General features: G+C 44.1%; 1 protein-coding gene and 1 long non-coding RNA gene across 4 annotated transcripts; one reads left to right on the top strand and one right to left on the bottom strand.

Annotated features, from left to right (window-relative positions):
• Positions 1-2,460: 2,460 nt before the first annotated feature.
• Positions 2,461-23,707, top strand: CDCA7L (cell division cycle associated 7 like). 3 transcript variants are annotated; one of them, XM_030008940.1, is made up of 10 exons: positions 2,461-2,569; positions 9,365-9,511; positions 12,823-12,954; positions 13,424-13,783; positions 15,702-15,776; positions 17,261-17,446; positions 18,866-19,000; positions 19,872-20,021; positions 22,218-22,354; positions 22,707-23,707. In XM_030008940.1, the coding sequence occupies exons 1-10, from the start codon at positions 2,477-2,479 to the stop codon at positions 22,735-22,737; spliced, it is 1,446 nt and encodes a 481-aa protein (XP_029864800.1). In that variant the 5' UTR covers positions 2,461-2,476; the 3' UTR covers positions 22,738-23,707. The 3 variants fall into 3 exon arrangements, with proteins under 3 accessions (XP_029864800.1, XP_029864801.1, XP_029864802.1); XM_030008941.1 differs by having other exon boundaries at positions 18,869-19,000; XM_030008942.1 differs by lacking the exon at positions 9,365-9,511 and having other exon boundaries at positions 2,468-2,569.
• LOC115339249 lies at positions 12,480-13,700 on the bottom strand. The gene is made up of 2 exons (XR_003922668.1): positions 13,611-13,700; positions 12,480-13,094 (listed from the first exon to the last, which is right to left on the bottom strand). It is a non-coding gene; the product is annotated as an uncharacterized LOC115339249 (long non-coding RNA).
• Positions 23,708-23,848: the final 141 nt, after the last annotated feature.

Raw genomic sequence — 23,848 nt, forward strand, 5'->3', positions numbered from 1 at the left:
TGTTGTTCGCAATCCAAGATAGCATCTTGACAGCTTTTAACAAACGAAGTGCTTCATAATGTAGACTGCCGGGGACAAGTGAGAGAACCAAAGCCAGGGTCAGCAGTGGAAAACATAAAATACATGTCTTTCAGGAATGTATTGCACAAGAAATCTTTATTCTTTCGTATTTTAAGAAGTCCACATTTCAATTTTGCTGATATTATATATAATTCCTGCATTTTGTCTTCTACTGAATTCCCTCCTCCCCACCTCATCCCCAAAGCTTCTTATTTCTGCAGCCTGAGTGACAACCGCAGGTGCCTCTGTAGTGGATATTGCAATGCAAACCAGTATTTAAATGGCCTGCTTTGGCTAAACGGTTCTTTGTTTGCATGTAACTACTTTCCTCACATTCCCTCCTAACAAATACTCTCCATATGGCTGGAATATAAAGGCTTGGAAGTACTTAAAACGGGTAGTCCACCACGTGTTACACTGAGGATCAGATACCATGGTAGATGGAGAGGCTATTCTTCCACGTTTTAGGGTGGCTGTTCAGAAAGAGGCAGAAGATGACCATTTCTCATCTGTCCTTCACTTTCCTACAAAAACGTCACTTTTCTCTGACTTTTATTTTAAGTCAATATTTACAGTACAGTATTTAAAATACCCAGTCAGGCCTGGGAAGTCATCGTAGTAGGCAGACTGCACAATGGACTTTGGAGCTTCCCCCTAAATTAAAACATACTTATAACATTTAATTTGATGGCATCCAGAAAGTATTAAAATAGTCAAAACAATGTGAACTTACTTTTAGCGTGGCAATTCACAATCGGGTTTGAAGGCAAGCTACAGAGGAACGCAGCTGGTTCATCTGATTTGCTTTTATCAATGCAAAACCTATAAAGACAGCTATCATAGGCTTATTTCAGCCAGATTATGTGGGCAAGTGCATTTCTTGCTGTCCTGGTGCAACTATCCATACCAGAGGGCTTGTGGAAGCTCCCCCACATGCTGCTAGACAGAAACCTGGGTGTGGAACATGCCCGCATCCCCCGGTTCAGACACAGCCATCGAGCGTTCCGCTATTTTCTCAAATCCCAGAGAGAGAACGGTAAAGACACATATTTATTTTATGGCACTGCAAACACCGAAGGTTCTTCACTGCCGATCCCAAGAGGGCTCTCTACCTGTGAGCCACCTGCAGAGGCCATCCTGCTGAGATGGATGATGAGCAGTTGGCAGCAGCCCCATCAGAGGCGGCGTGCGCCTGCAATGCTGCCACGCTGGAGGACGCCTCTCAGGCCCATCAAGGGAGAAATGTTCAGACGCAAGAATGGGAAAAGGGAAGGGAACTTTATAAGACGTGCCCTAATCACGAGAGTTAACTTAATTACAACCACATTGGAAAGTGCACTATTCTATTACCACAGCTGCAGCAGGAAAATACCATCTCAACAGGTTTCTGTCGGACCTGCTTCGCATGGCACTGGACAAGTGAAGATTCGCAGTGTGAGCGGGACCAGGGGAAGCTGTGCGTGGGCCTCCACCCCACCCGATTAGCCATCTTTGGGAGCACATCTCTGCTCAAAGGGCTGCTTTTCTCACTGAATTACTCAGTAATCATAAAATAAAGTGCCTAATCTAGTACTCACCCCCCCCCCCCGCCCTTGATTAATAAGGGGACACATAGGATGTTTTAAGTTTTTAATAAAAATTAAGCCTCTTCATTGAGGAATACAGGTTATTCAGAGGAAACTGGAAAAATAGTTTCCACGTCTTTGTGTTCATTTTTCTTTCTGCTAGCTGAAGAGTGGAAGAATATAATAAAATAGGAAGTGGCTTGCAGGAAAAATGCTTTAACAATTGATATATTCCCATTTTTCCCAATTAAACTTCTCTAACTTGGCCTACTTTCCACCATTTGTGATATTTTGAAATTTGAACTCTTGACTTGCTGTTGAAAGAAACCAGCTCTGCTTGCCACCGCTTTCACCTTTAGATTTCCCTTGCACAGTTAAGGGCAGTTGACTCGGGAAGGTGGGGAACGCTCACACAAAGCGTTTAAAGCTACATCATCTCCATTCCTCTTCTTTTTTTTTTTTAGAGTTTTTCAAAAGGCTTGCACCTCACACCTGTACCGCGTAAACAAATAGTTTAAGTTATCTGGAGGATGAAAGCATGCTCCCCCAGGCCAGACCGCTCCTTTCAGACTAACAGCTGCTGCCCTGCGAGAACTGCGTAGGGAAGAACCGAAGACGCTGGGTGCCGCCTCACCCGCCCGAACCAGAGGACCGGGAGCTCCGCAGAGGTATCCCGACTGCCGCAACCCATCCCCGGCCAGGCCACACGGGGTGCCCCGTCCCCCATCCCGCCTTTCCCGCCGCCGCCAGCCGGCTCCACCCCGCCACCGCCCCCCGCTCCTCCTTCCTCCCTCCCTCCTCCTCCTCCTCCTCCTCCTCCTCCCGTGGCAGCGCGGGCGGCTCTTCGCGCCATGGTGCGGCGCGGCCGGCGGCGGCGACGGCGGCGGCAGCAGCACCACCAGCAGCAGCGGGGGGTAGCGGCGGCGGCGGCGAGCCGCGGCGAGGTGAGGCGGCCCGCTGCCGGCGGGTAAGGCCGGGCCGCGGAGGAAAGCCGCCGGCCAGGCTGTTTTCCGCCTTCCCGGGGAGAACGGCGGCCTTTGTCCGCTCCCCGCGGCGGCGCGGGGCGGGGGGGGGGGGGGGTGTCGGAAGGAGCCGCACGTCGCTGTCGCGACGTGCGGCTCCTTCCGACACCCCCCCCCCCCCCGCCCCGCGCCGCTGTCCCCTCCCGGTACCCACGATCCCGGCGAGCGCGCAGCGGCCCACTGGGCCGCCCTCCACGTGGCACGGCGGCTCCGCGATTGTAAGGCGCCGGGGACTGAGGCGGGGACGGGGACGGGGGGGTTGGAAGCCGCCTTTGGGGCGGCCCCGAAGCGTTCAGCATCGGCGTGGGGGGAAACTCCGGCCGCGGTGGGTCGTGCAACGTTTCTAATAAAAGGCTGATGGGCTGCGCGTAGCTTGCTGGGGAGGAGCTTTGTTTAATTAGTTAGTCTCCGTAAGCGTGGGGATGTCAGTTTTGAAAGAGCTAATTTTTTTTTTTTTTTTTTTCCTCCTTAATTCTGTCCTTTTTTATTTTTGTTGTTGAAATGCCGCGACGCCACAAACGCGTATTTGAGTCGCCTGAATACATGTGAGTATTGGTAAGGCTGGAGGCGTAAGGGCCGAAGGCAGGCGTGCTGTGATCGGCGTACCCGACTGCGGTCTGGTCCAAGCCCGGCATTTGCTTGGATGCATCAGGCTGCTTGTGTGGTTGAAGTCTTGAGAGGTGGTGTGGTGGGTCTCCCAGGTGGTGGGAGGGAGCAAGGAGAAAGTCAGCATCTCGGCCAGCTCTTGCTGATGGAAGGTTAGGGAGCTACGTGGGTTTCTGTGGAGCAGGAGGGTTGTAGAAACACTGAAACGTTTGTTAGGACCTCTGTCCTCTCGGGGACTTTGTAAATACACTTTCCGCCTCCGTATGGCCTCAGGCTCTCCATTGGCAGACTGGAGATAAGGGCGCTGTAAAACAGTTTGGGTGAAACCTGACTGACACGGGACGATGCGAAATGGCATTTACTTCTCACCTCTGGTGCTATAAGGAGAGAGGCTCACCTTTCTCCTGCACATCTTGTCTCTTAAGGCTCAGCAAAGGGGCCGAGGATGCAGTCTGTTCTCAGTGCTCTCCTGTTTCTCGTAGGAGCTTGTTTTGGGCCGAGCAAGGCCTTCTGCTGGCTCTTGCTCCTCTTCATGACACACTGGTGAGCAGTGGGTTCAGTCCTGGCTGAGCGAGAAGGATGTGGTGGCGAAGGTTTCCTTGTCTTTGAAGTCATGGGTTGTCTGCTGACTAAATTAACTTGTAAGCGAGTATGTGCCCCCATGGAAAGCAATCGCCAAGGAAGTCAGCAGTACAGAATTCTTTTGAATTGCAAGACCTGCAGTTCCATTTCCCAACCCACGGTCTAATTTAACAGGTCCTTGCGCAGCAGTTTCGTTCAGCACATGGAGCTTGTTGAAGGGGTCCTGGCTGACAAAGCTTTTGCACACAAGAAGCTTGGACGCTAGCAGTCCAGACACGAAAAGGGGATGCGTTGCATTCCTGTGGCGTTGTACAAAAGTGTTTTGCTTGGAACGCTGGGGCTCGGAAAGTAATTAGGCACCACTGCAGATGAAAGGGAAGCTCTTGAATTATGCAGAATTAATTCAGAAATAGCTGTTACTACTGTTTGGATCAGCGAGAGATTAGATATTACAAAAGAAGATAGTAGCAGTTGACAGAGCATTTGGACTGTGTTCATATGCCGGCATATGCGTATGCCGGTACTCACATTATTATCAGCGTTTTTGAAAAGTAGGGGATAGTTTCCAGGTAGATGTTGCCTATGGAAGGTAACATTTTAAATGACTCGCCATGTGATGATGATAGTTGGGCATTCTTTATTTTAGGATAACGTAGCTCGATGGGTTTTCGCTTATTTAATTATCTGTTAAAGCAGTGTAGAAACCATACTCTACTGTTCTGAAAATAGCTGAATTTACTAAAATTTCACGGAGTACTTGCATTTAGCAGTAGATTGATTGCGGTGAAAATGACCATAACTTTTCGGGGGGGGGGGGGCAGGGGGAACCACCCTGAAAGTCCCAGGAGTTGTTGCTGTGACAGATCGAAAGGCTCAGGCTAATCCATCTTCACCTTTGGGGGAATCAAAGTATCCCTGTGAAGATTGTAGAACTGCGATGACTGCTCATTTTATCACTTGTTCCTTCTTATCTCTGAACACTTACTTACCTTTCACCCTTCTGCCACTTGTGTGAGGAATATACTTCACCGACCAGAAAGTTTCAGGTTTTTGTCCTCTGATGCTGTTGAGAATTTGCAGAGATCACCTGGGATCTTTCTTGCCTTCCTAGATTTCATTGTTGCGTTGAGTCTCAGGCTGGTTGGATGGTGTTAACAGTCCTGTTGACCGTGTATCTAGTTGTGTGATTCTTCTGCACTGTGATATGTGACTTTGCCTCTCTTTGCCTTCCACATCTTTCACACATTTGTATGATGTTTAAAATTAAGCTTTCACACAATGCTGTTTGCCTTTATGATTCCAGTGGAAAGGCCGGGATCTTGACTTCTAAATAGCTTTGGGTTTTTGGTTTGGCACCTATCTGTATTCTGGCTGGGGCCCTCTAATTCTTGTAGCGCTGCCCATAATTGTCAGCCTTGGAGTGCTTCCCTGTTCGGTTGTTATTTTGGGGCTATGAGCCAAATCCAGTGCCTGTAACCCTTGGGTGGCGTGCCTTGGGCTTGCCTTCGTATTGAGCCTGGGACAAGTCAAGAGGTTTTCCAGTGCGCGTTGAAGGTGTGACTTTGCACAGGTTTGGGTTGTGTGAGTATGTGTTTGAGATTAAACTGGGATTATTTCAGTTTGACTGAGTTTGAACATTACCAAAATTATCTGTCCTCTGCTTCAAATAGGAATGTCCATACATTGTGCAAACTTGAATGAGGGGAACACAGCCCAACTGATTTTTTTTTTTAATGGTAGGAGCAAAAATAGAGAATTGCATCTAGCCCTGCTTTCTCACACAGTATGTTCTCCTGATACATTGTTGGAGAAGAATGGGCTAGTGTGACAATTGGCAATGAAAGCGATATGTACAAATACCTCTTAAAAACATTAAATATGGTTGACGGGGACATAGATGTAACTCTGATGCTTCCTACCGAAGCTGCGGGTGTGCATTGCAGGCAAGCATTCTCTCCTCGCAGCTTGCCAGAGCACTGCCTTGCATAAGGGCAAGTTTCATCTGTTTGGCTTTGGTATCATGAAAGTTGCTTTTTCACTTGAGACACGAGAATTCTGCCTGTTGATGTGGAAAGTAAAACAGCTCATCTCAGGCTTTTCTTTTTCTCCTTGCCTAACAAGGCAGGTGGAATTCATGTGTTTGGCACTTAGAAAAACGATGTTTTGACTGATGGGGAGCCCGGGTGCCTTACTTTGCCCATCACTCACGTGGTGAGTGTGGGAGTGTCACCGAAACAGGTCTGACATCGTTTTCCGCCTCTGTCGCCCTTGGCCCTTGGTGACAGATTTGGCAGCCCCCACAGGCACGCACGAGCTGCCTGCTCCTGATTCTGCAGGAACGGTAACTCTCCTCCGCGCAGCCCGACGAATCTGTGTGTGCTCTTGGGTCTGCTGGCGGTATTTTGTCAAATTTAGAGAAGGGGAAACTGAGAGATGGGGACGTCTTGAACTTTGATCTTCCGTTGAAAAAGCATAGTTAGGGTTGGTTGTTCTGGCCGTTGTTGGATTGTGTGCTGTTTGTAGCAGCAAATGTTTGTCTGCTGCTTTTGAGAAGTACCTTGTGGGTGTTTTAAACAAGTAAGTGTATTTTATGTGCAAAAATAATTGAGCTCAATAGGTATAAAATTTCCTGATAGAAATAAGACACTGACTTTTTCAGCAGCTGTGAATTATTTCCAGCTTTTACTAGATTTTCACTACTTAGCTTTTTGTAAGTGGTATCTTTAAAAGACAGTATTTCTCACATCTCTGGAGCATTTCAGCAGACCATTGTGTCTGAACCTGTGGTCTGTTCATGTTGAAATATTTTCCCTGAGCAAGCTTGGAACGTTCATCACCTCTCTGCCGTCCTGCCTTTTTTAGGGGTTTAGTGGCAAAAAGATCCTCTCTTGAAGTGCCTGCATCTTTCAAGTGTTTAGAATAGATTAATATTTTGATATTTGTGTTTAGGCAACTATGTATTTTCTTTCTTGGTATATGCTGCTTTGTTACTTTTGACAGAGTTAAAATGCTAGGCTCTGGTGCTGATTATAAATCGGTTTCTGAATGTATTTTAGTTGAAAGTTAAAAATGGAAAGGTCTGTGGCTTCCAGGACTACACAGTAAATAACAGCGAACCAACCCGTCACGGCAGAGGTGTTTGGTGCAAGTTCGTCTTTGATGTCTGTCTGCTAATGGCAATGGACTTCTGCTGGGAATAAACTTGACTTGTGATTTCAGGTGTAGAAATATTGGCCATGAGCAAGCTTGGTTGTGAGGGTGCTCTTTTTAAACTCCTGGAGTATGCCCACCTTGTATGTGTCAGCTGTTGTCTGTTATTAACCTGAGCCATTTCGGTGAAATGGGGACTCATCGATGACCGAATGGGATTCTTCATAGTCAGGCTATGGGGAGCAAGTCGCAAACTAAAAATCTTTGAAATTCTGCAGTAAGTTACTTAAATCAGTATCTTAGTATTTGGGAATGCATAAAGATGAAAAAAGGTCTTCTACTGGTAATTGTTTTTTTTCTTTGTTCAAAATCAGTAATTACACCCCCATAATGGCTCCTCTGATACAGATGCAGAAGTAATAGACGAAGAAGAAGAAATTAGTTAGGCATACAGTAATCACAGCAGTGGTTAACTTAGCTGTACAATAGCACAACAACTAATGCAGTGGCTCCTGGAAGCAATTTATTCATAGCAACGAGCCTCACAGCTCCTTGTATGTTTTTCCATTAAAATGCATAATGCTTCATTTTTAATGCTGCTCTGTACCAAGTGAATTCCATCACGGCAACGGAGGCGGATTCTGGCTGTTTAAGAAGTGGGGGTGAGGGAATATCCAAAGGGGTTCAAATGTGGACAGCATGACTTCTGCAGCAGCGCATTGGGTCGTGCCGTTATATGCCTGTGAGGGTCAGTTGTTCAGACGTGAATTCTGCTCTTGCTCAAGCAACAGGAAATCAGTTTTGCATCAGTCTACATCAGCTTTATAAAAGCAGAGCAAGAATAAAGTTAAGCCCATGTATGCCCATTACTGTAGCTTATTTCAGAGAGTGATGCTTTGGTCAAGGTGCTGCTTGCTTTTCTAATGGAAGTGCAATTTTGTCAGCAATGTTATTTTTGGAGGATGAGCCTCCTTTGGGCCATTTGCCTTGGCAGAAATAAATAAATAAATAAATAAATAAATAGATAAAATAATAACTAAAGATAATCATTATATCGGGCCCTATATGAGCAACCTTGGTTGCCTATGACAGCGGACAAGGGCAGGCCGCTCTCAGTTCTGGAGTTCTTCTCAGGGATGTTGAACGTTCGGGGCTGGAGACCTCCTTCGGACGAGGAACTGGCCCCTCTCACCAGGCAGCTGTTGATCTCGCATTCCTGAGAATTAATGTGAGGAGTGGGAAATCCACATGCGGCTTTAGCACACAGCAAGCAACAGGGAGGCTTGCTTCAAATAAAGAGTGGTGTGCGTGACATGTACATGTGGTCCCTGGGATGTAGAAGATAAATGTCTGGGTGCTGGTGAGCGATGCGGATGCTTTTCTCCCTGAGCATTCTGTGAAGGGCAGAATGGTTTTGCAAATGATAGTGGGCTGTGTAAAACCGTGTTCTGAAACTTGGCAAAATGCCTTCTGCCTCAGTTTTTAAGGCTGGATCTGTTCATCCCGTCCTTCCACACACCAAATCCTAAAGCAGCCTAGGTGGGAGCTGTCTGAAGGCTTCCTTAGCGGCCCATTACACAGAGAGGCTCGTATGAAGTGCTTGCTGAAGTACGTGGCCAGGGGGAATGGTTGGTTGCGGTGGTACGAGTCTCCTTCCATGCTGGGACCGGACTTCTCAAACTCTGAAGTTGTGACCTTGGTCACCTCAAAGTGCTGCTGGCTGCCCTTGGCAGTGCTTCCTCCTGGCGGGCTGCATTGTTGGCTTCTAGCAAACAAGAAATAATCTCGGTTAAAATGGGTTTTCACTTTCTTACCAAGCGTCGTGGAAAAAGCTCTGTGGCAGTACTGACAAAGCAGAATGAGTTGCATTGCTGTTATTTCTGGAGTTAGCTAAGTGTCTGTCTGCTAAAATATGTAATGGCACTGTTACCAGATCTACTGGTAAGGTTTCTCTGAACTTGTTTAGCATTGCGTTATATTTGAAGGTTTGTTCCTCACCTCTGAGCCATCGTTGCTGCGTAAGAGGAGGAGCGGTGGTGGATTTCACCATCGATAAAGGGTGCCTTGAGCATGTGCTTGCAAAGATGAGGCACACACTTATTTTTACGTCTGAGAAGTACTGTTCTGTGGAGTTAAACACCCTGCATATTGCATCCCCTCCCTAGCCCCAAATCTGGAGTGTGTATTTAGGGATTAAAACAGTCTGTACAGAATTTTCCTGGAGTTTAGCTAAATGAGGTACAGTTTGTGCATAGCATATTTTGTGATACAGATTTGTACTTGCATAAGAGTATAAAAATAAGTTGCACTGTTGCCAATTTGAGTTTTCCTATTAAGTTGGCGTGTCTGACTCGTATCTTCTGTCTCGTTTTGAATCAGAAACAGATACCCAAGGATGTGGCTGACGTTTTTAATGCCCCCAGTGACAATGAAGATTTTCTGGGGTTCCAAGATGATGCTTCCAGACAGAGGTTGTTGTCAGAGGACGGCTATACTAGTTTTGATTCCCTGGAGTCAGGAAAAAAGGTAGGAATGGATTGCTGTGGCCCAGTTATGTGCTTTGGGTGTAGTAGTACTCGGAGCTTGTGTCAAGGCTGCGCTAGCCATAGCTCGCAGCAAAACCCATAATCTGCAGTCCTTGTATTAAAAATAAATGTAAACAAACTTTCTATCCTTTTTAGGGTTTAATGATTGCTTTTAAAAACTTTCATAATATAAAAAGGAAAATGGGTTTCGTTAGAAGGTGAGTTTAAGTGTAGCAAACAGGAAAGAGAGAATTACCATCCTGGGCTTGTGTGCTCTGGATGCATAAGATAGTGAAAATGCATAATAGATGGGTATTTGTTATTTGTGAGTATGCAGACCTCAAGGTGTTTCTTCCAGAAATTTCTCTCAGTGCTGTTTCTGCCCTAAAACCGTGTTTTAGTGGTGGTGACCCACAGAAACCATCAGCTCCTGCTGTGATTGTGAAATTTGCTGGTTTTCTGCTCTCTTAATGGTGAAGTAGCTTGGATCAACATAATGATTTGATAGTTTTCATTCTCTGATTTGGTAGCTGGAGGTACCAACTGAATTCACAAGAAAGGAAGAGAACTGGTGTGCTGTCTTGGCTGCCAGAAAATTTAGTTTTTAGTCTTTTATAAGCTTAGAAGCTTATAATTACACACTTGATCGACATGGGCTAATGTGCTAAAAGATACCTTTGTCAGCTGTGCTCTCAGAAAGGTCCCGTCATTCCATTATAACAAAATTGAAAATGCCTTTTTTTTTTTTTTTTTTTTTTTTTCCCTAGTCCATCAGGTCAGTACCTGGTTGAGAGGTGCTGAAGACAAGCAAGATGGCAGCAAAGGAAGCAGACAGAATGAGCCTTGTACGAGTGTGTACTATTTCTGAGCCTTTGTAAGCAAATGGCCTCAGGAGAGTGCAGAAGTCATTTGGGCGTAGAGCCACAGTCTGTGCTATGGAGAAAGACGGTGGCTAAAACGTAGTGAAATATACTGGGCTCTAAATTGCTTCATAATCTTGTTGGTAGACGGCGGTACTGGTAACTTCAGAAAACCAGGAGGTAGCTTGCTCTTGTATTTGTGGCTTTGTGTGGAGCATGAAGAAGAATCAACGAGGAGAGGTGGTGGTGGTGGTGGTGGAGGGGGAGCCTTGTGCGGGAGCCTGAGCTTCTGCTTCTGCTGCCTGCCTGGGGACTGCAGGCACCTTACTTTATTTCTCTCTGCCTTGGTTTCCCAACTTGTGAGATGGAGATTATGACAAAGCTTTGCTGCAGAGCATTTTAAAATCCTCTGATGAAAAACGCTGTGGAAGAGCTAGGTATTGTTAGTTTAATGTGTGTTACTGGGAATCCCAGTGAGACTTGTTCCAAATTTACAGCTGGCACTGCAGCCTTCCTCACCATTCCTGTGTTTCCCTTGGGCTGAGAATTATTTTAAATCTCCATCACTGTTGAGTTTAACTCTTTTACCACTAAATGGTATGATAACAACACGATTTTTTTTACCCTGAGTTCCATCCTTTTATGATGCCAAACACTGAGAAAGACCATAGGTACTTGTTGTGCAGGAAACTAAAAGGTTTTTGCGTGAAGAGCAAAATGATGTGAAGTTCAGAAAAATTCTGCAGTGATTGGGACAGGAGGCAAGGCAGCTGCCCTGCCAGGGTGGTGAATGGGATGTTAGTACATCAGGTGTTCCCTTGGATGCTGATGCGCAAATGCATTAACAAGTAGTGACCTCTGTGTGTCTGCTTTTCCTCAGGGCTTTCTGCAATCCTACTCCCATAATCTCTGCATTTCTGCTGAGTTTCAGCTGTTTCCCCTATAGATATCCCTGATGCATATTTTACCTTGTGTAGACCATTCTTCATAGGTGTAACAGCATAGCTCTGGGTGTGTTATTTTTGGCTAACTTTAGCTAACAAACAGCTTATTTCTATGGAATTTCATTAAAACAGAGAATGCATAAAAACTTCAGTTTCCCTCCAAGAAATGCAATTTAACTTTAAAGTAACTTCCCTATTGTGTTTGTTCCTTTCTCAAGCAGCTGCACTGCAGCTATCAACAAAAGAATGAAGTAATTTTGCTCAGAGAAAACTCATTCCAATTACCCATAATAATTTGTAGGAGATGGTTAAGTGTAAAGAAACAGCATATGCAGTAGCTCCCCCCCTTCCCATTCCCCTGTAAGTTTTTGCACTCATCTATTGTATCTGGTTTTCACCAGGTATTATCTTAATGTAAAGAAGTGTGTAATTAAAGTCAGGGAAGGGAGGGAATTGAAAGGAAGTATAAAGATACTTAGCAAGTGCATCATATGAAAGGTCATTTTTGTATCTTATGTAGGAGGAAGAAATAGCAGAGGAAAATTGGGGAAACAAACTTAAGTGAGTGTTGCTGACTTTCAAGAGGCAGGTGTGGTGTGAACATGGGTTATGTTCCTACGATGAACAAGTCTTTCAGGAGACTAACAGAGACAAGTTGACAGATGGTCTTCTACTAATTCTGATTGGAAGTATGGAAATATATTCTGATTAGTAAATGCATTGTGTTTAATTGGTATGTAATGTGCATATCGTGAAGACTGTTCTAATGAGATCTTAGCTATTTTTCATGGGCTGACTTTTTACTTCCTGGTCTGTAGGCAGAAATTTGGGATGTCTACCCTAGAACACATTTGAATGATAAACTGCATGATTAAAACAGAGAGAGTTGAGCAGCTGGAAGGTGGAGGGATGTTAGTCAGACTGTTCAAAGCTCTGTGGTTTTGTGTTGGTATCTGTCATTTCAGTGATGGTGTAACAGTGTGAGAAGGAGCAGACTCCATCTCCAGGAGCCTTGAGTACTGCTGCAGCAAGCCCAGAGAAGAGTGTTGTTTCTACTGCTAGGTGAAAAAAGGAGGGCTCCCTCTTACTGTGGTTGTGGTTTGTATTTTCTTCCATTCAAGGCCTGGTTTTTTGCATCCAGAAGAAAACATGCGAAACAACATGGTAATTTACACATAAGAAAACTGATAATTTATTTTTATTGGGTAGTAGTGAAGAAGAGGAGGAAGAGGCAAAGAAGAAGTTTCCCCGCCCCCCTCAAGAAGCAGCTCAGTTAAAGCCCTGTGCTCAAAATAAGGCAAAAAAATCCTGCTAAGTTAAAATAACTCAGTGCTGAAACTCTGAATGTCTTCTGCTTTTTTTCTTCTGACTGCCTTTGCCTGCAAAGTGCTTTCACAGTATATGCCATCTAGTTGGTACCTGCTTGAGCCTCAGGACCTGTTTATTGTGACTGTGTGACTACTCTGTATCTGACTATCTCTCACAGCTGCTGGCTGATATTTTTACAGGGGGTTCAGTTTCAGTCCAGATACCTCACTGAAGAACTGCGGAGGATTTTCACTGAAGACACTGACTCTGAAACAGAAGTGTTTGAAGGCTTTGCTTCAAGTGAGGTGGATGTGAACAAGAAAGGAGTTCTGGTAAAGGCAGTTGCCTATGTGTGAATGCATATGTTGACTTCTTTTTTTCTATCTCTTCTGTGTAAACTTCATGTTCTAGCAGGAGTGGTTCTGATACACAGTGATGTTCTTTCTTCATGCTGAAGAACAATATGTGTTATCTAAAAAGAGAAAAAAAGCTTTATTTAATGTAACATCACATATTAGAAATGAGAACTTCTTCCCCTGCTTGTAGACTGACTGTGCTGGGCAAGACTCTTCCTCTGAAGACAGCCATGTCTGTATCCCAGACAAAATTAATATGTAGATTTTGTGTTGGTCTCTGCCCAGAGAGAAGTCATGTACTGTGTACTTTTAAAAATCTGTTGATTTAGGTGAATTTATGACAGTGCCTTCGGGTGGTAAGAGTGCTGCCTAGAATTACTGATTTAAAAATGACCTTTCTCGTGTCACAGCCAATAATGTAACATGGGATTCTTCCTGCCTCTAGGCGATGGAGTCGAACTTGAGTGATGAAGAACGTGATAATTTATTGGGTAGTGAGGAAGAAGAGAATGAAGAGGCGAATAAGAAAGTTTCCCCCAAGAGAAGAAGCTTTGGCCTTCGTGTTGCCTTGCAGTTTCCCACCAGAAAGTCATCTGAGAAAAAAGTGCCTGAACAGGCTTTTTCTAACTTACCTCTAAAGGACAGTGAATCCCTCACACCTCTTTCAAAAGACATAAGCTGCAAGCGGTGGGACAAACTAGAGGGCTCTGCTTCAGAGTCTGAAGAAGACATTAAAGAAACACAGGAGGAAAGTTCCAGTGCTCTGCTTAAGAGAGCCATGAATATTAAAGAAAATAAAGCCATGGTAAGACTTACGAGCAGTGCTTTGTTCTCTGACATTTACATCCAAGTACTTAGCTCCAGCACACTTGAATTTTGGGCTCCCCGCTGGTGCTGTGCTGGGACTTTGGGAAAATTGCATCGTGGTTTGTGTTTTGACTTTTTCTACCTGGGAAAACCCTAGAAGACCATCAGCATTCAGACATTTACCCCTAAAATAGCGTCAGGTAGGACTAGCCTGCTCAAGTTTAAAACCAGAGTTGAACCAAGCATTTTGTATGTGGATGTGAACAAAGTTACAGGTGCCAAAGTTGCAGTCTTATATTCAGAACATGTCAGAAAACCAGCTGGTCCCTTCAGGTGGTTCGTGTTGTCATTTGCACAATAGAGTTTCTACTTTTCATTTGTGTCTGACAGATCTGCTGCAGTTACTGATTGGAGAGCCAGCTAAAAACTGCTAAGGATGATAAATGTAATTTTTCAGTTGTGTGGGGTGCAATATTTACAGTTATGCTTTGCTATATAACTACTGAAAGTGTGTGTGTGTAGGTGCGGAAAAGAGACACTGATCATTCCCTAATGCTTTTTCCTCTATTGTCCAAAATGCCACCAGCTCTCTTTAATTATCATGCTGCCATGCAAATCTGAATTGATGTTGGGTCCTCAGTGCCTCCTTCAGTTTTACTTTATTCCAGGAAAAGCTGCAGCTTCCAAGCAGTCTTGGGGCTCAGGTACACCTCTTGGGCACGTTGCAGCTCCCACATAAAAACTTGCTTTAGTTTTGTACCTGCATTTCTAATCTGTCTTGTGTCCTCACTGCTGTTGTGGTGGTCTGGCTGCTCTTCCACCCTTCTTGCCTTCCACTCTTCCTTCTAGTTCAACCATTGTGAAATTCATTGGCATCCCAGTTGCAGTACTGTAATGACATTAAATAGCTCTTAATAAATGCCACACTGAAGCATTTACCGAGAAATGCTGTATCCAGCTTTTAATCTCATGATTGGTATGGCGGTCTCAGCGACAGCTAGCAGCGTGCCTCATCCCTGCTGTTGCTGGCTTTTCAGAAGATAGCCTCAACCTGGCCTTCCAGAACAGCTCAGTATTTTTTTGGACCTGTCAGCCACTGCTTCTGTTGAAGCATGCCTCCAGGACATCATCTCCTACATGGTGCAACAGACTGTCCTGCTGAAGTGCTTCTGATACTGCATACGCCATGGTTAGGGGAACTGCCAGGGGGGGTTCAGTTGTTTTACGACTTTGCAAATGAGCGTGTACCCATGTTGCTGTGTGTATCTGCACAAAGCAAGGGGTATGTAGCATTACTGGCTGTGATTTGCAGCATTTGTGAAATCAGCACTAGCTGTCATGGTTGAAAAAGGGATGTTCCTAGTCATTGCTGCTAAGGACCACTGAGAAATGACGAGCAAAGTTTCCCTGCTACAATGTCACCGCTTAAGGGGACACTCTTGAGTTCCCTGGAAAAAAGGCACAGGTGTATCAGCAGTCATTCAGTAAAATAGCCCACAGGGAACATCTTACAGTCTTCTGGCCCAGGGCACCCTGTCTTCCTCTTCTCCCTCCTGTCATATGAACTGTGAATTTCTCGTTATTGGTCATAGATATTGTAACCATCTTGTAATGCGCTGTTCGGTGCTGTTTCAACAAAATTGGATGCAATTCTAGCTAATTCTAATTCCCAGTAAGAATTAACAGGAGCTGTGAAATTAGTACTGCCTGGAGAGTTTTGCTTTGCAGGTAAATGCAGAGGTAGATGAACCCCTTTTATGAGCCCCACTTAAATAAAGTGCCTCCAGAAAGGTTTCATGCACTGAAACTTCATATGTTCAGATATAATTTGGAGTGCATGGGAAGAGTGGATGATAGGTGTTGCTTATTTCCAAGTTTGCAGTGAGTTTTCAATGCAGCATCACTGTTGGTTTCAGCTTGCCCAGCTGCTGGCAGAACTGAATTCCATACCCGACCTGTTCCCGGTGAAAACGCCCACCTCGACTCCTTTGGTAAGTCTCTACTACCGGTTAGAGGTGACAGTTGTTTTTGCTAGACTTAGGATTAATGTGTTTCCTGATGAAACGATTTCACCAAGTCTGTTCTGGCTTTCTTTGGGTTTGGTCACTTTATTTGTATAGATTTGCTATTGGTCAGTATTTAAGTACCAGAGGTTAAGTGAGGAAATGGAATTTGATAAGATAATTTATGAAGAAATCCGGAGACCAAGGTGAGATGCTTCTTTATCATTTTTGCCCCAGAAATACTAGACACTAGACTAGATGCTAGACAAATGTCTGTGTATGTGGGAATAAGGAAGAATAGTCGCTTTCCTTTGGGTTTAGATCCTGTTAATTGCCCACTTGCAGGCTTTTCTTTTAAAATCTACACTTTCCAGCAGAGCTGTGCTGATGAAATTCAACCACTTCAACATAAACCTGGAATGTAACTGTAGTTATTTCAACTGACTTTTCTTGGCTAAAAGCAGAGAACTGTCAGCCCCTCTAGGTTCTCTATAGAGTAATGTTTTTCCACATATATTATGAACTGGAGAGATTTGAGGAAAAATGGAAAGGCCATGTCTTTGGGAAGCCCATGTAGAAATGCTGCTGTGTTGGTTGTCAGGTGAAAAGGTGAAGCCAAATTTTAAAGTTCTTGAAAGGCTGGAACCTTGCTATCTCTAGTTAAATCCTATGGAAACTTAAACATCCTTTGAATACATACGTAAGCCTGCTGCTTTTATTTAGTATCTTTACTTGAGGAAGGGGGAGGGCATCAGGAGTACTCTAGTTGCCTCATGTGCTTAGTTTTTGACTTCTAGCCTGTCTCCTTGTAACGTGCCTTTCACTTCTTTCGAAGGAGATAACTAAAGTGTGTGACAGCAAGCAGACTTGCTTCCTACATCTTGTTTATACTGTCAGATTTAGTAGCTGCCTTTATGGTAGGTGTCCATGCAGGACTTCTGTTGCATGAATTCAATCATGCAGTAATTGGCAGGTGTGACAATATGAAGAGGGTATTGTGTGCCTCCTATTAATTTCCAGGTCTTAGGAATCTGGAAGTAGGAGAAGCAGCTTATTAATGTCCGTTCAATTTTAAAAATATAAAAGAAAATAACCTAGTATTTGGATTATTCCTTGAAGGTGTATTCAGGTTGTGGGAAAATCTGAACATTTAGCTACTGAAGAGTGAGAGCTAGCTTCTGCCTTAATATGCCATACAGAAAATTTTGGTATGGTTCTGTGATGTTGATTGGAATAGAATTTGACTGTGAAGGTGTGGTGTTTTAAAAGGAGCAAAAAGGTATAGTGTGTAGGGAGAACACTTAGGAATGCTAGAAATTGGTGAGGTTTGGCTTAACAAATAAGGGGTGGGAGAAGAACAGATTAATTCATGATAGTACAAGTGTGGTACAGGCATTTTCAGATCATTTCTGGTGTTTAACACCACAAACATAACTGAAAGAATGGTTACTGGAATCCTCTTCTCTTTCTAGAAACAGAAGAAGATCCCAAGGAGGACATTTTCTGAAGGCCAGATAGCACGTCGCATGAACCCAACCAGAAATGCTCGTCCACCAGAAAAGTTTGCCTTGGAGAAATTTACTGTGTCAGCTGTCAAATTTGCAGAACACTTCCGTAGCTATAGACAACAGAACCTCTTGAAGAAGAGACTCAGTGTGGTATTTGCCAGACTTTGATATCTCTAGCAGTCAGGGATTCAGAAACATTTAGATTGTTGGCCAGCACTTAGAGCAGACATCACAACCTACAGAAAGTTAATGAGAACCTTTGGTTGGGATTAGCTACAGAGGTTATCTTCAGGCCTTCCTGCCTCATCTTTCACCCGTTAACTGGGCTCTATTTGTGACCTGTGTTGTCCAAACATAACAAGGCAGTTTACTTATGGTCTATTATTTATTCATTATCTGAAAATTACTAGAGCCCACAATATAGAAGGCCTTCGAGTGGCAAGGCAGTAGGGCTAGTGGAGGTGACAAAGCAGATCTTCTCTATCTTTGGACTCAGAAAAAATTAGCAAAAACCCTTCTCTGGAAATAGCAGAGGGAAGATAGGAGTTATATAGCTGAACTGAGAATGAATGAAGGGAATCTGCACCAATAAACTGCTGATGTACTGGCTAGCCATTCAAAAGCTGCAGGTTTTATTCTTCCCCATTTTTTTTAAATCTGTTTTTTCCCTCCCTTAGCTTATGATGGTCATTTATCTTGGTTATATTTATTTACTGTATAGCCTTTATGAGGAAGACTCTTTAAGTTTGCGTCTGCACAGGCTGGATCCCAGTTCTGCTTGTAGGAGTGCTGGGCATAGTTGAAGCATTATAGAAGGAACCTGGCTATTAAAAAAAGTGGAGTAGCACTGAGTGAGAACCTGGGCTGGTAAATGGTTATTTTGGAGAGAACAGAGCTGATCTAGGGTGAAGGATAAATGAGGTGTTAAGAGTGGGGCACGGGGAAGGCTAAGGATCAGATGAGTCTTGTACATGAATAGGGGTCAAAGAGAATGATACTTGGAAGGAAAAAAAGAGCACTCACTATTGAGTGGAGGACTCTCTTCCAAGTAACAAACAGGATAACAAGAAAGGGCTGGGTATGGCAGGACTAACTTAAAATTTCAGTAAAGGTTTTTTGCAGGACATTAGAGATTGTCATTGGAGAAAGCAATTGGAGAGTATGCTAGGAGACTGAAGGAGCAAAGCATGGGAAGGCAGATGGTCATAGTTCCTTATTTTGAAAGGGAAGATGGATTATGAAGAGTTACAGTGTAGGTGTGCAGGGAATGCAAAGAAAAGGAGGTATCATAAAAACGTGTTAGGGATTTGTGGAAATAGAAGTAGCAATGATGGGAAGGAAGAACAGATAAGCAGAATAAATAATAAATGGAGTAGAGAAAAGATTAGGGAGAGAGAAAGAGGCAGTGATGATTTGGAAACTCTATTCCCTGTTCTCCCAGTGGTCCATGAGCCTGTATTCAGCCCCCTCTAGACTGCATACGCATTATAAATGAAAGAATTTGTCACCAAGTGTGGTGACAAAGTCTTCATGACACCAGACAAAAGGTGTTGAGATGAGTTTGTTTAGCAGGGGGATTGTGGAGTACGCAAAAGGAGGAGATCATCAAAGTATTCATCTCACCGTCCAGTAGAGGATATTACTGAGGAGGACTTGGACAACATTGCAATCACTGTTAAAGACAAAATCTATGACAAAGTTCTAGTAAGTGGCTGCTGTATTCTTCAGTGTGTCCATGCACTTGAAATTGAAAGTCTCTTAATAGTTCACTGGTGTTTGCTAAAAGATATGCTTTCCTGAGGCTCTGGAGAGTGCAGCTCAGCATTATTATATTACACAAGCACAACTTTGAAAGCTTTGCCAGGCTTCTGTGGGCTTGCCTGTGCTGGTTGATATGCCCCACCAATTTTTTGCCTCTGCAAACAAGTGCTTTCTTGCCATAGAGTTATTAAGTGGAATTTGCTATAGCTATGACTCACCACCGATAAGAGTTGACATCCCTTTCATCTCTCATTCTCACTTAATATAAATGTTGTGGTGGTGGTGGTTGTACCATTAAATAATAGTGATCCCTGCTGCTTCTTGTACCCCCTGGAAATGACATTTCTGTATGGGTTAGGTAGTCTCCAAAGCTCTTGATGGAACTCCTCTTTCCTTCACTGGTTTTGGCTATTATTAATTGTCATAAAGATCTAGATGATCAGCTTACTATCTATTTCATGCTTCATTGTATTTGCAGAGATGAGTCACAAGGTCATTTTCGGAATAGGTTTAACTTTTTCCTAGATAGAGGAAAACATCAGAACTGCAACATGAGGTTCATGTAGTTTCAGACTCCCAATGCAACTGAGGCTGGGCACTGTCTCTGTAAAATTCCTAGCATCTCTCCAGAAAACTATATGATTTATCATAGTAACAGAACTTACAGTTCTTTTACTAAGATTTTCATTGCTGAATTTGACTTGGTTTGAAGTTTGTGCTTTGCTATCAGCAGATATATTAGGAAAGTTCAGTGACCAGCATTTAAGATGTCCTTCATACATATGTATGTGTTTCTCTTCCTTTCCAACTTTAGGGTAGTACTTGCCACCAGTGTCGACAAAAGACAATTGATACAAAGACAGTCTGTCGCAACCAGGGCTGTGGAGGAGTAAGGGGGCAGTTTTGTGGACCATGTCTTCGAAATCGATACGGGGAAGATGTGAAATCGGCACTGCTTGATCCAGTAAGTATCGTTTCTTGGGCTTGGAGAGTAAGTGGTGTCATGGTTTTAGCCCAGCCAGCAACAAAGCACCATGTGGCCGCTCGCTCGCCCCTCTCCCCCACCCCTGGTGGGATGGGGAGGAGAAAATATAACAAAAGGCTCATGGGTTGAGGCAAGGACACGGAGAGGTCACTCGCCAATTATGGTCGTGGGCAAAACAGACTTGACTTGGGAAAAAAACCAAAATTAATTTGATTTGTTACCAATCAAATCAGAGTAGGATAATGAGAAATAAAACCAAATCTTAAAACACCTTCCCCCCACCCCTCCCTTCTTCCTGGGCACAACTTCACTCCCGAATTCTCTGCCTCCTCCCTCCTGGGCAGCATGGGGGGCCGGGGAATGGGGGTTGCGGTCAGTTCATCACATGTTGTCTCTGCCATGCTTTCCTCCTCACGCTCTTTCCCTGCTCCACCATGGGGTCCCTCCCAGGGGAGACAGTCCTCCATGAACTGCTCCAGCATGGGTCCCTTCCAAGGTGTGCAGTCCTTCAGGAGCACACTGCTCCAGCGTGGGTCCCCCGCGGGGTCACAAGTCCTGCCAGAAAACCTGCTCCAGCGTGGGCTCCTCTCTCCATGGGTCTGCAGGTCCTGCCAGGAGCCTGCTCCAGCATGGGCTTCCTGTGGGGTCACAGCCTCCTTCGAGCATCTGCCTGCTCCAGCGTGGGGTCCTCCATGGGCTGCAGGTGGATATCGGCTCCACTGTGGCCCTCCATGGGCTGCAGGGCGACAGCCTGCCTCACCATGGTCTTCACCACGGGCTGCAGGGGAATCTCTGCTCTGGCGCACCTCCTCCCCCTCTGACCTGGGTGTCTGCATAGGTGTTTCTCTCACATTCCACTCCTCTCTCCATGGCAGGTTTTCCCTTCTTAAATATGTTGTCACAGAAGTGCTACCACCATCACTGATCGGCTCAGCCTTGGCCAGTGGTGGGTCCGTCTTGGAGCCGGGGAAGCTTCTAGCAGCTTCTCACAGGAGCCACCCCTGCAGCCCCTCCCCACTACCAAAACCTTGCCATGCAAACCCAATACAAGTATAATGAATATGGTTTTGTTAGTAAGCTGTGATGCATATATGCTCGTGATGACATGGTCAAATTTTTTTGCCATGGGAAGATCTGTAGTGTAGTACTGTTATGACTGACACTTATCTCGTTGGAACTCAAGTGGAAGGGGCTGGCCCTGGGTTACAATCCACTCGTCTTCAAGCTTTGGAGCTCCACTTGCTTACCAGATAGTGGAGGGAAAGTGTGAGAGCTTTTAAGAGAAAGAATATGTCCCCTTTCAGAAAAACGCCAAAATGTACTCTTTTTTTCTTTTTTTCTTTTTTTTTAATGCTTTCAGTAATGTGGCATGCAATGCTGGTTCCTTGTTTTAGATTCTAATTTTTACATATGAGAAAAAAGGAGAAGGATAGCTAAAAGGCTTAGGGTTGGTTCCCTTTTTTCTGTTGTCCCCCGAGGCACTGAGTAAGGAGAGAGTACAGGCTGCTGCCAGAGAATGAGGCACGTGGGTACGCAAAGACCTTGCGGCAGAATAGCTCTCTCTGTGCTCAGCTTGTTCTGGGACCTCCTCTCCCCCACCTCTGCTTTAGAGATGGGCTTCTGGGCTGTTCTGAAGGACAGTGGAGAACCAACAGCTCTGATGTGCTGGCCCGGCATGGCAATGGCTGCTATACTGTAATGCAGGCTGTTTGTTAGCACCTGCGCCTCTGTGCTCAGTTGCTGAGCAGCTGGGAGCTGCCTGACTTACTTCATGTACATGCTGGGTAATTCAGTCCCAGGAGTCGTGCTACACCAGCAAGCAGAGCCAAAACTTGTCATAGTGGGTACCCATCTTGTTCTAGGGAGTTCACTATGGTCAGCCTAGCATAGGATGTGTTACCATTAAGCGTTACGGATGCCTTTAGTCTATTTGAAAATGAGTACTGAGGACATCAGAGAACCTGAGTCTCCAGAGTAAGAAGTATTCAAGCAAACAGGGTAGTACTTAATCATTTCTTTAATCCTGCAGAATTTGGAAAGTGTTAATAAGGTTGGTTGGCTGGCTGATACAGGCTTTTAAAAACCTAGCCCTGAACAATCACATGGTGGGGAAGGCAAATATAACGTTACTCATGGCTTGCCTTTACCCCCCCTCCCACATTCACCCCCTTGCAGGCCTGGATCTGTCCTCCTTGTCGTGGGGTGTGCAACTGCAGCTACTGCCGCCGGCGGGACGGGCGCTGTGCCACAGGCATGCTCATCCACTTGGCCAAGTTCTACGGCTACAACAATGTCAAGGAGTACCTGGAAAGGTGAGGGCTGTGCTCCGTAGTCATGTCTTTCTAAACTGTTGTAGCTCTTTAAATAATACTTGACTTCTGTGGCCTGGGGCAGATCCTGGACCTATGCAAAAGAAGTCTCTTGGACTTCAGACTTCTCCTAGGCTGAAATTGGCTTCATTAAAATGAGTTATATTGTCTGTGTAAACAACTCATCTGCTTAAGAAATTGAAATGCTTTTGCTGATTTTGAAAACTGTATTGATTGCTTGAAGCACATAGAAGTGCTGTTTTGGAAGTTGTCATCTTCAACAATGGAAATTATCTGTTTATGGGGAACCTGAGTTTCCTAAAAAGCACTAACACTGTTTTCTCACGTCTTCTAGTTTACAAAAACAACTGGCGGATGACAATTGAGAACGCTGAACTCAAGCTGCGCCTGCAACTGGTTAATATGTTGACAAATTTTGACTTCAAAAGGTTATTACTATGTTTTATATAAGATAGAATTGTAGAGTATAGTGTATGCATTTCTATGTTGGGAACTTTTTGATTGATGTGGTCTTATGCAAAAGTTCTCTCAGGAAAATGTTTTGGTAGAGAAATCTACATGCACAGACGTATAGGTTAAGTGAAATGGCACTCTTGAACCTTGAGTGGTTAATTTTTAATAGAGCTACACAACCACATGATGGAGAACTTGGTCAATTTGAGCAATATTTTTATTTATATAATTGTGCAAGTTTGCAGAAAGGGTGTTTAACAGCTACCTGTAAAGCATACTCTGTTTTTTAAAGAAACAAAACCCCCTTGTATTCCAACTTGACTATAAAGATTCAGTTTTCCAACCCTTACTTTCTGAACCTACTCCTCCACCTGTAGTTTATGGAACTTGTCCCTACAAAGAAGGGAAGGGTACTTTCATCTGAATGCCATTATATTCCAGCCAAAGCTGATGCAACCTACCACTGGGAGGGTGATTTTTTTTTTTTTTTTATTCCAAAGTGCAATTAATCACTGAAACATGAAAATGGAAGTGTGTTTTGTTAAAAAAAAAAAAAAAAAAAAAAAAATTTAATCATCATCCTAATAAAAAAGAATTGCGCACTAGCAGTTTTTGTATGGTGTACCTGCTGCCTGAACCAACTACCTTACAGCAGTCATAACTGGTTAACTGGCTTAAATCACAAAGTTCAGAATTATTTTTTTTACATACAGTTCATACCTAGATGTTTTTTTCATATGTACAACCAAGCTTTCAAACAACTTTAAATGCAACATGTTTGTATTGCAGTATGATTATGTTAAAATTCTTGTAAGATACACATTTCATTTTATGTCGAGAGAATAAAGAATAATCAAGAGGAGTATTTTGTGAGTAAAATTACACCCAGAAGCTGATGTTTCCCATTTACTTTCCTGTAGCTGATGTAATGAAGGAATGCTTGGAGATCAATAATCATTATGTAGAGAAACGTATGAATACAACACTGACACATGAAGAAATAACAGTATAGAGCACATAAGT

The sequence above is a fragment of the Aquila chrysaetos genome, chromosome 3 (assembly GCF_900496995.4).
Source record: "Aquila chrysaetos chrysaetos chromosome 3, bAquChr1.4, whole genome shotgun sequence".
NCBI classification, from domain to species: Eukaryota; Metazoa; Chordata; class Aves; order Accipitriformes; family Accipitridae; genus Aquila; species Aquila chrysaetos.

What these genes read in the sequence shown, in the direction of transcription:
- CDCA7L (XM_030008940.1), top strand. Translation starts at nt 2,477, where the DNA reads ATGGTGCGGCGCGGCCGGCGGCGGCGACGGCGGCGGCAGCAGCACCAC. An exon ending in TTAAAGAAAATAAAGCCATG is followed by an intron (nt 13,784 to 15,701) that starts GTAAGACTTACG and finishes TGTTGGTTTCAG; the next exon opens with CTTGCCCAGCTGCTGGCAGA. An exon ending in AAATCTATGACAAAGTTCTA is followed by an intron (nt 19,001 to 19,871) that starts GTAAGTGGCTGC and finishes TTCCAACTTTAG; the next exon opens with GGTAGTACTTGCCACCAGTG.